Source organism: Trachymyrmex septentrionalis, unplaced genomic scaffold (assembly GCF_001594115.1).
Source record: "Trachymyrmex septentrionalis isolate Tsep2-gDNA-1 unplaced genomic scaffold, Tsep1.0 scaffold7, whole genome shotgun sequence".
In the NCBI taxonomy this organism is placed as follows: domain Eukaryota; kingdom Metazoa; phylum Arthropoda; class Insecta; order Hymenoptera; family Formicidae; genus Trachymyrmex; species Trachymyrmex septentrionalis.
The window spans coordinates 745,716-759,112 of NW_017305884.1; the positions used below are offsets into that span (position 1 = coordinate 745,716).

At 28.7% G+C, this 13,397-nt stretch overlaps 3 protein-coding genes across 9 annotated transcripts in view; 1 reads left to right on the top strand and 2 right to left on the bottom strand.

The window, feature by feature from the left end:
* The window catches only part of LOC108753616 (uncharacterized protein PFB0765w-like), a 4,324-nt gene extending 2,800 nt beyond the window's left edge, over positions 1-1,524 (bottom strand). For both annotated transcript variants that reach the window (XM_018495377.1, XM_018495378.1), the window contains exons 1-2: positions 781-1,524; positions 4-177 (exon numbers count right to left, since the gene is read on the bottom strand). In XM_018495377.1, the coding sequence (XP_018350879.1) occupies positions 4-177; positions 781-1,173 (567 nt within the window). In that variant the 5' untranslated portion in view covers positions 1,174-1,524. The remainder of the gene's footprint in view (positions 1-3; positions 178-780) is intronic.
* On the top strand, positions 763-7,941 carry LOC108753615 (ATP-binding cassette sub-family B member 6, mitochondrial). 2 transcript variants are annotated; one of them, XM_018495376.1, is made up of 12 exons: positions 763-778; positions 2,180-2,535; positions 3,038-3,237; positions 3,352-3,517; positions 3,584-3,792; positions 3,870-4,016; positions 5,469-5,692; positions 6,058-6,338; positions 6,432-6,532; positions 6,691-7,034; positions 7,125-7,282; positions 7,531-7,941. In XM_018495376.1, the coding sequence occupies exons 2-12, from the start codon at positions 2,218-2,220 to the stop codon at positions 7,939-7,941; spliced, it is 2,559 nt and encodes an 852-aa protein (XP_018350878.1). In that variant the 5' UTR covers positions 763-778; positions 2,180-2,217. The 2 variants fall into 2 exon arrangements, with proteins under 2 accessions (XP_018350878.1, XP_018350877.1); XM_018495375.1 differs by lacking the exon at positions 763-778 and having other exon boundaries at positions 1,730-2,535.
* A 3,324-nt stretch (positions 7,942-11,265) lies between these two features.
* LOC108753431 (cullin-1) overlaps positions 11,266-13,397 on the bottom strand; it is an 8,143-nt gene continuing 6,011 nt past the window's right edge. For all 5 annotated transcript variants that reach the window (XM_018494982.1, XM_018494978.1, XM_018494979.1 and 2 more), the window contains exons 9-13: positions 13,039-13,188; positions 12,547-12,786; positions 12,125-12,228; positions 11,836-12,055; positions 11,266-11,509 (exon numbers count right to left, since the gene is read on the bottom strand). In XM_018494982.1, the coding sequence (XP_018350484.1) occupies positions 11,429-11,509; positions 11,836-12,055; positions 12,125-12,228; positions 12,547-12,786; positions 13,039-13,188 (795 nt within the window). In that variant the 3' untranslated portion in view covers positions 11,266-11,428. The remainder of the gene's footprint in view (positions 11,510-11,835; positions 12,056-12,124; positions 12,229-12,546; positions 12,787-13,038; positions 13,189-13,397) is intronic.

Below are 13,397 nucleotides of genomic sequence, written 5' to 3' on the forward strand. Positions count from 1 at the left end.
TACCTTCTTCAAAATAATATTTTCTTTACTCAAAATTTGAGAGTCTGACAGTATATCTGAATTTATACGTTCCAACTTTGTAATCGTATCGTTTAATGTTTCTATTTGATTGCGTAATTTAACTTGGACGTCATCAAGTTTCTTCTTTTCCACTTCTAATTCTTTATAATAATCACACTATATGTAAACAAAATTATTTTATAAAATAATAAAGTTCAAAGGCCATTTTATTGCTTCTTTCACTTAAGAATTCGCTGATTATCATAATCGCCGGTTAATTCATTGGAATTAGCCAATCGCATTCATCATTTCGTTTGATGATAGATATGATTGGCCAATTCCAATGGACTAATCGGCCGATTACGAACTTAAAGTAGCCCTTAGAGGCTGAATTAAAATCTTGCCATCGTATTGGCTGCAGTGCCAGCATCGTAGTCATGGTAACAAGATTATAATCCGCCTGTGTTCGCTTTGGCACTCATAACGCTTTAAGTGTCGTTTTATCTTTGTTGTTTATTAAATATTAAACAAGGACAATTGATGCTTACAAGCGCTGTGAGCGATAAAGCGAACGCAACCTCCATCTAGCAATCCAGTAGAAAAACAAGAATTATGTGCCACCAGCTTGGGACTGCGCACAATCAAGAAATGTTTGTCGCAAAGCAGTTATTTATTTTAATACATTTTTTTAAACGCTTTTTATTTATGTATAACTGGTGCAAATATCAAGCAATAAAATAATAGTGATCTGTTAAGTAGTAAAATGAGAAAAGATATTACCTTATTATTATACTCTAGTTGCATTATTTCTAATTTTTTATACAACATATCTATTTTGCCTTTGAGCAAAGTAATAACAGCTTTATTTTCCATGTTATTATCCTTTTTCAGAATCTCATTGTCATTGATACATTCTACTGATGGAATATCAGAAACTTTAACTAATGTCTTTAACTGTTTATTTATCTTTGGTATTACATCTTCTGAGTGTATAATTTTTGCATCATTCACCACAAATTTTGGAAGCAATGGATTTACATCGCTAAATAAATTTTCGCTGGCATGAACATATTTGATTGAATCAACAGTCTTCATTACTTCATGTGCTTTTAGATGGAGATTATGATTCAATCTATGAAGTTCCTTTTCCTTTGCTAATATTTCATCGGACATGTTTCATACGTAATTATTTAATTTACCTTTTCTCGGTTCAAATTTTGATGAAATGAAACTTATTTGAAGCGTTTTTCCACGACGCGAACAAATCTGGTAAAAAAAAACCGTCTGCTCTGTGAGAAATTAACCGTAAAAGTTCACCAAAGTTCACCACTATTGAGGTTACAAAACTTGTTATATCAATATAACGTAGCGAATTGCACAGTGCGCATACGTTGATTTTATAGATTTGTTTCATGGCGAAATTATGATGGAAGAAGATAGCTGCAGATAGCTGATAGATAAGACTTGAGGGATGTGCAGTAGTCAATTTCATTATAGCCAATCAGATAATCGATTATGTATCTTGAAATAAGATGAAAATTACAAAAATGAGAATATTCATTAGATATGGACCAATTAAATTATAGTTGCTTTTCATTTACACACGAAAACTGGGTCTGAAATGAGCTGAATAGTTCATACTTAAATTAATGATGTCGCTACTTGTTTACTTTGGTAAAAAGTTATCACATGGTAACATTGATAACACAAAGAGATTATATAGATTCATAACCTTACTTTTACAGTGAGTTTACGAAATTTGCTAAAGCACACGGTTTCAATCTTGTGTAGATTGTAGGTAAAAACTCGGTTGAATTTTATTTGTCAGAATGCAGAAGGAATGAGAAGGAACGCGCATTCAACTAAGTTACGACGTTACAAATGAGATTTATCTAAGAATCGGTGAAAAGCAATTTATGAAAGTTACGAATATTCTAATCTGCTCACTTTTTTAATTTTCAAAATCACTTAGCAACACTGAAGGGATCATTATTGTGTGGCTGTGATTGATTTCCTAACTTGAATAATCGTTAACTTTAACAGAATAATATCTTGATTCTTGGAACAGAGCGACACTTATTTCTGCTATATTCTTTCGTTTCACGAAAAACTGCATCGATTGGTATATTTTTTATTCATTTTTGTGATTGTGTATGATAAACTGAACAATTAATCAGAAGAGTGATACAATAATATTAAAGACTGATAATAACACACATGTCTAGCAATATGACTATAATAAGATATTGTCCACCAAATATAACTTTTGGCGATATTTGGATAGACCATGGCGTGTCTAAATGTTTCATGCATACTATCTCTACTAGTGTGATTTTTTTATATTTAATTATATTTGGAACAATTCAACTTTGGATATATCGCAAATATGGAACCGAAACTGACGCGAATACATTACCAAGGAGCAAACTATATAATTTACAAAAGTTTGTATTGTATCTTGTTCCCATTTTAAGTATAATTAGAATAATTTTACAAGCTACAGTCTTGGATGATGGAAAGGTCTACGGATACATGGTGAGTATTATATATATTTAATATGAGCCTTTTATATATGTTTGAAGTTACAGTTTTTATTTATTGTGTATACACTGTATAAGATAACTTAAACTTTTTACTTTTCTAACTTTTATGAAACAATGATATTTATTTGTAAAGTTTCTTAATTTTCAAAGACATTTTTTATATATTTGTGCTTTTACTCCAAGAAATAAGAAAGCAAATAATCAATTTGGTTTATAATTTATTAGTAATATAAATATATATAAAAAAAATATATTTACTTGGTTCAACAAATAAATTACAAATCAATTTAAATTGCCAATGTGAGTTGCAGCAATTGTTGACTCCAAAATACAAATAATAATTATCAAATACAATATGTTTACAATAGCAGTACTGTTACTGTGAACTAGTATTTAGTAATTATTATTTGTATTTCAGTATCAATAACTACTGTGACTCACATTGATCAATTTGAGTCAATTTATAGTAGTATAAATGTTAACATTTTTTATAGATATTGACAACAGTATTGACAGCAATTGTTTATCCATACTCAATTTATATATTGAAAGTTGAAAGACATAAATTGTTGCCAAGTGTGCCACCACATGGTCATGGATTAGTGCTACTAGGTTTTTGGACATTAGGATTTGTCGCTGAAAATCTTGTTTTGATTAATATTGGAAAGCTTGAATGGTGGTTCCACTTGAATTCGTAAGTCAATATTAAAAGTAAAGAAATTCTACAAAAAGGACAATATATCTTTAAAAATCAATCTTCATTCTATTTGTTTCAGAATTAATTGATCTAATTTTGATTTTTTTACAGCTTAACAGATCAAATCGAAATGGCTCTATTTATTTTGCGGTATGTTAGTAACTTGTTGATTTTTGCTCTTGGTTTACGAGCTCCTGGCATTGCCAGCAATTTTGATTCTGATTATCGTGTGCTTAATGATGACACAGTTATACGATCACGATATTATCAACAAACAGTAAGTAATACAAATAATTATGCTGTAGTATACAATTGAGAGTATTTATACAACAATATTTTTTAGAGATCAGATAATACTTCTACATGGAGAAATTTGTGGTACAAAATTAAAATTTTAGCGCCGTTTTTATGGCCAAAGTCAGATTATTTACTTCAGTTGAGAGTAATATTTTGCTTCGTGTTGCTGCTATCTGGACGTTTGATAAATCTTTATGTACCAATTTACAATAAAAAAATTGTAGACAGTGTTGTAATTGTTCCTGTCAAATTTAGGTACATGACTGAGCTTTTTATTATGCATTTTTATTAACTTATAAAAATGTAATTTTTATAATTACAATTTCTTGCAGGTGGGATATAGTATTGATATATGTAACATTTAAATTTCTACAAGGTGGTGGTACTGGAAGTATGGGTTTATTGAACAATTTAAGGTCCTTTCTCTGGATTCGTATTCAACAATATACTACTCGTGAAGTGGAGTTAGAATTATTCAGGTGAATTAAAAATTTGTTTCTTAAGCATTCAAATTGTGTTGAGAACAAGACTGCGATTACATTATACTTTTATAATACATAGTAACACAGGATTAAGAACATTGCTTTGTAAAAATAACGCGTTACTGTTACTTTTTGTCAAGGTTGATTAGTAATTAATTAATAAGTTAATAACTTTTAACTTAATTATTATTTAACTTAGTTATTTTTAAACCTTAATTTATTAACTTTTTTAAGTTAGTTTTTTATCTCATCATCGATAATTGGCCAATTTAAAATAAAATATTATCATTGTTAAAGCAGTGAAAGATTACTAGACATCAACCGATGTAAGTGGATGTGTGCTATCGCACTGTGTGTCAACAGGACCTTCTATGGCTGCGTTTAGCAGAGAAAGCAGCTTTGCAACTATTGTAAAATTCTTCAATGTAATGATTTATACATTCAGATCCATAAGGAACCAAAAGCAAAAACCAATCTTATTGAAGAATTTTACAACAGTTGCAAAGCTGCTTTCTCTGCTAAACGCAGCCATGATGTGATTTAGAAGCTCACGGCGTGCGCGGCACAGAGAAAAAGATAATATATCAAACTGTTGGCGTATATTTTTTAAACTACTATAGGTATATTAATTTTGTTGAGTGCTTGAAAGCATGTAAAAAGCACTTAATTATACTGTACTAACTTTTTTTATTTTATATATAATTTAATGAAAGAATATTAATTTGATGTTAAACCAGCATCTTACTTTCAATTACGATTTTCTGCTAAACTATTTGAGGAGATATTAACTTGATATGTTAAGAACGTTAGTCAGGATCCCTACTTTCAATTATAATTTTCTACTAAATTATTTAAGTACAAAAATTAGGATCAGAACATATAATTAACACAAAAAAGACAATTAATTCTGACGAAAATACCATTTTGATTTTTTTGTGGGAGAGGGTGCTAGTTCAACAGAGGTAATTTATCATTCACGTTATACATATATTACAGATTTTCAATATTGGCAGTGATCGAAATGCAGTTTAAGATATAGGGTAGAAAGTATATCTCAATTTTAAGTTTATATTTAAATGAAATATTCCTATCCATCAAAAAATAATGCAACCTGTTGAATAAATACAAAGTTAATAGCGATATAAAGATAAATTAAAGTAATGATAAAAATAACAGTTGAATTTGTTATAATTATATTATTGTAAAAATGTAACGATGTTACCGTTACCGTTACAAGCAGAAAGAGTAACAATCGTTACCGAAAGGCAATATCTAATCTTATCTAAACGATAATGATGTTATAAAAACACGTTATTCCCAATTATCCTGATTATAGACATAAAATTATATATATTATAGAATAAAATTTATATTTATAATTAATAATTATATAAATGTTATAACATATAAAATATAACATATTTATAATTTTAAATATATTTTTTTTAGGCATTTACATGGATTGAGCTTGCGCTGGCATCTTGGAAGGAAAACTGGTGAAGTATTGAGAATTATGGATCGTGGCACAGACTCAATCAATAATTTGCTCAATTATATTCTTTTTTCAATTCTTCCAACTATTATTGATATTCTTGTAGCCGTTTTGTTTTTCATCAGTGCATTTAATAAATGGTTTGGCCTCATCGTTTTTGTAACTATGGTTCTTTATATTGGTAAGTATAATAGTAATAATAATAATATTAATAATAACAACAACAACAATAATAATAATAATAGATACTGGTAATAGCAATACTCATTGAAATTAAAAATCTTATGTTAATTAAGCCATGTTCACACTTGCAACAGAACTGTGATCCTTAATTAGGTTTAATAATATATTCTATAATTATGAAACTGACCAATCACAGCTATTTCTGTGAAGAATGGAATGGATTATGATTGGCTAGTTTCATAACTACGGATATTATTAAATCTGATTGAAAGTGCCGTGTAAATATAGTCACTGTCACAATAAGCGGATCACGAAATACTAATTTAAATCATTCCTTTGTTAATATCTTATCTGTTAATTTAGCTGCCACAATTCTGATTACGGAATGGCGTACAAAATTCCAAAGACGTATGAATTTGGCTGACAATGCACAGAAAGCACGTAGCGTTGATAGCTTATTGAACTTTGAAACAGTGAAGTATTACGGTGCTGAAGCATACGAAGTGGAAAGCTATAGAAAAGCAATTTTAGATTTTCAAATACAAGAATGGAAATCAATGATTACGCTGAATATCTTAAATATTTTGCAAAATATAATTGTCTCTGGTGGATTATTACTTGGATCGTTATTATGTTTACATATGGCTAGTACTTGTATAAAAATTACAATTATTATGTAAACATAAGGATTTGTGTAGTAACGAGATATTTACAATGATAATTTGATTTTCTTGCAGGTTGTCTTGCATCAAGGTTTAACAATTGGCGATTATGTCTTGTTCGCTAGTTATATAGTACAACTTTATGTACCGCTAAATTGGTTTGGTACATATTACAGGTAATATATATTAAAAAATGGACGTATTTATATAACGCATGCATTGTTGCAGAGAATTGTGATTTATATATAATATATTATTAATTGACCATGTTTTATAAGTTATTATCTTAAACAGTTTTATCTCTTTATTTATTTGAATAATTCTTTCTCTCAAGAGCTATTCAAAAAAATTTCGTTGACATGGAAAATATGTTTGAATTACTTCGGGAAGACCAAGAGGTAATAGATGCACCAGGGGCTGAATTATTGGATGTCAAGCGTGGACAAGTGGAATTCTCGAATGTATCGTTTGGCTATAGTTCTGAGAAACTCGTGCTTAGAAATATCAGCTTTATTGTACCTCCGGGAAAAACAATGGCGCTAGTTGGTCCATCTGGTGCTGGAAAGAGTACTATAATACGATTATTATTTCGCTTTTATGACGTAGAACAAGGCGCGATTTTAATTGATGGACAGAATGTGAAGACTGTTAAACAGGAGTCTCTCAGAAGTAACATAGGTGATTCTACATCAAGCATTTTTTATCATTATCTATCTATTAAGTTAAACTTTTGATGAATATCTCATAATTTATTTTCATAATTTATAGGCGTTGTTCCACAAGACACAGTTTTATTTAATAATACTATAAGATATAATATTCAATATGGTCGTATTGATGCTCCAGAAGCAGATATAATTGCTGCTGCAAAATATGCAGATATCCATGAGAGGATTCTCACATTTCCAAACGGTTACGAAACACAGGTTTGTTAAAACTATTGACTTGTGTGAATTCCATTTTTTTAAGTATAATTTTTAAATTTTATTAAATCTCTTTTTACCTTTTCTTGCCTCATAAACTTCGATGGTTCAAATATAAATAAATTTATAGATATGCGACTATGAAAAAAACGAATTTACAATTCAATAAAATTACGTAAAATAAAATTGTTTGTATTAATTCTTTTATTACTGTATGTTTGCTTATTTTCTTAAGTGACTATTTTTTTTAGGTTGGCGAAAGAGGTCTTCGGCTAAGCGGTGGTGAGAAACAACGTGTCGCAATTGCACGCACAATATTAAAGGCGCCAAAGATAGTATTACTTGATGAAGCTACGAGCGCTTTGGATACGCAGGCGGAGCGTAATATACAAGCAGCATTAAACAGTGTATGCGCTGGACGAACTACTATCATTGTAGCTCATAGATTATCCACAATAATTCATGCGGATGAAATTCTCGTCTTAAAAGATGGTGAAATCATTGAAAGAGGCAAACACGAAGAACTGATTTCACATAATACTACCTATCATGCAATGTGGCAAGCGCAGCTTCAAAATAATCACGAGAATAAAAAAAATAACGGAAATGAAAAAAATTCTGTACATGAAAGTGATACCTCAATTAGTAACAAAGATGAATAATAGTATTTTATATATATATGTATGTGTGTATGTGTAATATACACACACACACACACACATGTATATTATGTATGTACATAAGTATGTAAACAAATTGTTAATAAAATCATTAGTTTTGTATGCATGCGTGCATGTTTGCGCGCGCATACACACATACGTACTCAGAGTCTATATTATAATCTCTAAATAAAAGTAACGTATGTAAAAAAACAGATGTTGATATGTAGTATATTGTATATTTTATGATTGAGGACTACAAAGATATATTTATTTATATATTAAATTTTGTGCAAGGATCTTTAGTTGAGTATAAAATTACTCTCTGTTCTTGCTAACTCATGATTAGAGAATGGGAAATGAATAAAGTTATTATACAAATTTAAAATAGTATCCAATTGTAAGAAACTGCAGTATTGAATGCCTTCATATCATCCTTTTTCTGTTGTTTTTTTACTGAGTAAGTTCCTTTGCAAAAATTTCATCTGTGTTCCAACCAGATTCATCGATAGATGCGACAGATATGCTTGACTCATTACTACCCCATACAAAATAGTAGCTTGCAACAAATGTCCATGTTAGTATATAAAATACCTAAGATAATTTTTATTATTTAGTATTTTTACTTATTGTAATATAAAAATTTCCAATTTGTTACATTTTATAGAATTCTATATATATTTCTTTTTGAATGATTTAATAGAAAATAATTTCTAAGAAGATGCAGTTATATATGCAGATTATTTTACCCTGGCTTTTTGCGTATCCATGTTAATTGTATATATAAATATACTTTCATTAAAATCTTTCCTTATAATTTCTTAAAATAATATATACTTGTTTATTTTACCATACTTAAATTCAACATAGTAGGGATTTTGTAATCTTTCAGTTTTGTGAATTTGACAATTTAGGATACATACAATCGACGTGATGCTACAAGTGCTTTGAAGCATTCTTTGGTTATGGTCCACTTGATGTTATGAATACGAATACTTCAAAGCATTCTTTCATTGGTCAGTAAAATTTTTTCTTTCGATTAGTTAATCAAAAATTTCGAAACATTTGTAACGTTAAGTGGATCGCAACCTTTTATTGATGAATTCGTAAAATTCTTTCTTCTGAGATTGGTCAATCAAATTTTTCGAAGTTACAAACGTTTATACGTCTTGTTTCATTTTTAGACATATATGCATATTGTCTGGAAAATGAGTTATTCAGAACTAATTCGATCGTAATGTTGAGTGTGAAGTTAACACTGGATTTTTTTAATGATTTTTTTGCAGTAAGTTGTAAAGTCATTTTATACTTTGACAGTTTCAAATGTCTCGTTACAATTTATTTGTGTATATCGCAAAAAATAATAACTGACAATAACAAACTCAGAATATACAAAAATTTGAAGCATCAGATTTTGCCGTGTATCAACGTGGAATATTAATATCTAATATTATTATAATAATCATGACGCATCCAAAGACGTCATGCAATGAGTTGTGCGAATTTAAAAAATATATATCTCATGAAAATTATCAATAGTATATTTCACTGAGCGATACAAATAAATGTTAGTATTCCTTTTGTGAATAAAAGATTGTAAATTTTTGATCTAAATATTGCATATATTATAGTAAAGGTCTAAACTTACAAAAAGCAAACAAACTTATTTTCGCAAACAATTCGTTGAAATTGTTTCTTTTACATAGAAATATTAAATAATAGCAAATATCACATATATATGGATAAAGACTGTATGATGTAGTCAGTATCCCTCTGCACAACCTATAGCTCGAATAACATTACGTTAATGCTTTCATAATTTGAAAAAGAAATTTATAGTTACACTTTAATAAAATACACTAAGTTAATGTTTCTGTATAGCTAAATATGTAGACATTGCTACTCACCCTGTGGGCAAGTATATATGTTAATACAATATTTGATTAAATTTAATTACAATAAGTAATTCTCAGTTTATTCTACTCCCTCTTCAAATTTTTATCAATGATAATATGCTATGAAAAATGTCATAATATCCGAGTACCTAGGATCATGATACATATACTTAAAAATTCTAAACGCGCTCACTTTCATTCACGCGTTCTCTCTCTCTCTCTCTCCCTCATTTATTTCTATACACATTGAGTTTTAAAACTCAATTTCGAGATAATCGTAACGATTATGAACGCTTATAATTATAGGATCTATAACTCTTGCTGACTGTTATTGAGAGCACTAAAGTTAAGATTCATATAAGCACCACTTGTAACTTACGTTTATTATTCGTTTATGTATATGTTTTTTCTTCTGTAAGTTCTCTATTACACACCATAAATATTCTTACCGTTTCCATATTGTATCAACATCAAGCATTTTTCTCAAAATCTTTTCAGCAATAAAAATTATACAAACTTATAGAAACTCGATTAATTAATCAACATTAAGTTAATCGGCATGTTAATCTTCCAATCCTGTTTCGATCAAAAGATAATTTAGGATGTTATCTGCAAGATTTTGTGTGTATAGAACAAATTATATATATATATATATGCACATACACGCGCACACACATGCACACACACACATATACACTTAAATTTAATTTTATAAAATATTCATTTTTTTAAGCAATCGTGCTAATCGTGCAAATTGGTGTTAATATATTTTCAAAAAGAAATCATTAGTAGATTTGTAATTTTATAATTTTAAATATTCTATCTAGGACACGCAGAATTCATACTATCGCACAGACATTTAAATTGCTATTATTATGATAGAATTTTACATATAATGTTATAAAACTTTCTGGCTTATGTCTACTGCAAGAGTTGAACTTTTGCTAAAATGCATTACTATCTATGTGCTCGCAAAAATTTTGTACATTCTTTTATTATACATATAGGACAGCTTATTCTGTGTAAAACTGATTTCTTTTGTATAACCAATTACAATTTTTTTATAATGATCTTTTATTATACATATAATAGTGGACATAACACATCTTTTATTTCCTCCATACATTTACAATACTTAATATTTTCACAAGATCAGAAAGTATTGATATAATATTAATAATGCAATAAAAAAATATATATATACTTTTTCAAAATAATTTTATATAAAATTTACTATAAAATATCTAAGATCTTAAATGATATTTGTGATACTATAATGGAGCAAAATGCCTCATTTTGAAAAACAGCACAGACAGTAATACACCTAGCACTGGCTAATATAATTACGAAATAATTTTATTAACATCTTTTTTTATGTTATATCTATATATCTTTTAAAAGATATATAAAAAGCCAAATTCTAAATGCGACCAGAATGACAATATGGTACAAAGGTATTCATGTACAGAATAAAAATAGGGAATTACACTCGAGACCTTAAATAAATAGTCTGATACATATATATCAATGTGAGTGAGTGAAGTAAGTGTATATATTGTTTTTATTTTGTGTTTGTTGCTGCATCGTTCTCCTGATCATGCCAAATAGCTATAAGTATCCTTTTGACCTTCTGTGCGCTCCAAATATTCTTTTTCAATTAAAATATCTATACATTTCTGCAAGAAAAATATTGTTAGAAACAGACATTAGTATTATAATTGCGTTCTTATTGTTATTATTCTTATATTTATTTAAATTAGTAATATCACGTTACAAAATTTTTTTAAATATATATTTATTAAACTGTATATGTATGTGTACACATATATATGTATATAGAGGGAAGTGGAGTAATTTCAGAATCTAGCAGCTGAATTATTTTATCTGAATCATTTTTCTCAAAAATGCTTCATTTTCAAGATATTTTATCGATCTGGAACTTTTGCTCACCCTATATATGTATAATATAGAAAATAAAATCTTTGCTTCACAAAAAACTCACCTTAATGACATGTACTCTTGGTTTGAATCTAGAGCTTAATTGATTCAATACTTCTGCTACCAATTGTTGATGCTTCAATACTTTCCGCATTTTCATAATTCTAACAATTGCTGCCTGAATTAAAAGTTTCCTATCTTCTTCTATGTGTTTGTGCGTAGTCTCTTGTTCAACTTTTAATTCCGTCTTCATCGGTATATTAATATTGACCCTTAATTTCTTGCTGTTAAACAAATATTAATATATATCAATTGTTACAAATAGTAATTAGATATATATAGAAGTGACATACTTCTTGTATCCTGTAAAAAGTTCTACCGTCGATAACGGGGTCAGTTCAGCTACATCATCGCTAGCTGTAGTTAAAAGCTTGGCTTTCAAAAGTATTTGAATAACCTATGCGAAGAAATTTTTAGTATTTTATATTGCTATATTACTTATTGTTAATTAGATTGTACAGTCAGCAACTAAAAAGTTGCAACACTTTTTTTTTAATGAATTTCGGAATGCAGCCTATTCACCGACCGATTAATTTTTGTTTATGGAATCATAAATAAGAATGCTCGATGAATAGGCTGCATTCTGAAACCCATTTGAAAAAGTGTTGCAACCTTTTAGTTGCTGATTGTACAGAAATGTCCCTTTTAAATAATACATTAAGATTTTTCGAAAACTATAGTAGTGGATTATTTAAAATGAGATTTTGTATATTACCTGTAGTAAAAAATCTATCTTTATTTGTGTTGCATATTGCAATTGTTGTATTGTCCACGATGTAGATCCATTATACGCTAACAAAACTGCCATTTGGAAAGTCGATGCTTGCAATGTATACCTGTTCTTAAAACAATTTGTATGTAATTCTCCCTTAGACATATTATATAGCCAATTTAACTTTCTGCCACTGTGCTGCGAACTATAGAAAGTAGTAAACCTATGTACAGATCTTTCAAGCTGCAAATAAAAATTATAAATTATAAGTAATTAATGAAGATCTCAAAAGGATTAAAAAATTTAATAATATTCTTGAGGCATCCACGTGTGTTCTATATAAAAATTATGCGTTTCGCGGGTTTCTCCTCGCCCTGATGAAGTGAACTGCAAGATTCACGAAACGTTGGCATTTCAAGAATGGATTTGGACACGGAGGAAACCCGCGAAACGCATAATCTTTATAAAAAATTTAATATTTTCGATATACTTTACCTCAGTCGGCAAAGAAAATGTAAATGATTGTTGGAATGGCCATGAACCAGATGATAAAACTTGTATACTAAAATCTATATCTAAAGGTTCAGCAGAATTTGTCAAGTGCCTCCTGAACTGTTCATTTAGATCTTTTGATACGCCAATATCCTGTAAATAAATTATTACAATTATACTATTATATTTTTCTGATAATTCTTAACAAAACGTGCTATGTAACGAGAAAATCTCAAATCAAATTACATGCAATCTATAAAATTCCTAAAAAGAAAACTTTTATAAGTATATTCTTATATATCTTAAAAAAAATCATAAAACACACACACACACACACACACACACACACACACACACACACA

Excerpts from the sequence above, each read along its gene's own strand:
- LOC108753615 (XM_018495376.1), top strand. The coding sequence starts at position 2,218 with ATGTCTAGCAATATGACTATAATAAGATATTGTCCACCAAATATAACT. Across the intron at positions 6,533-6,690 it reads TGGTTTGGTACATATTACAG|AGCTATTCAAAAAAATTTCG; the intron begins GTAATATATATT and ends CTTTCTCTCAAG. Across the intron at positions 7,035-7,124 it reads GTCTCTCAGAAGTAACATAG|GCGTTGTTCCACAAGACACA; the intron begins GTGATTCTACAT and ends CATAATTTATAG.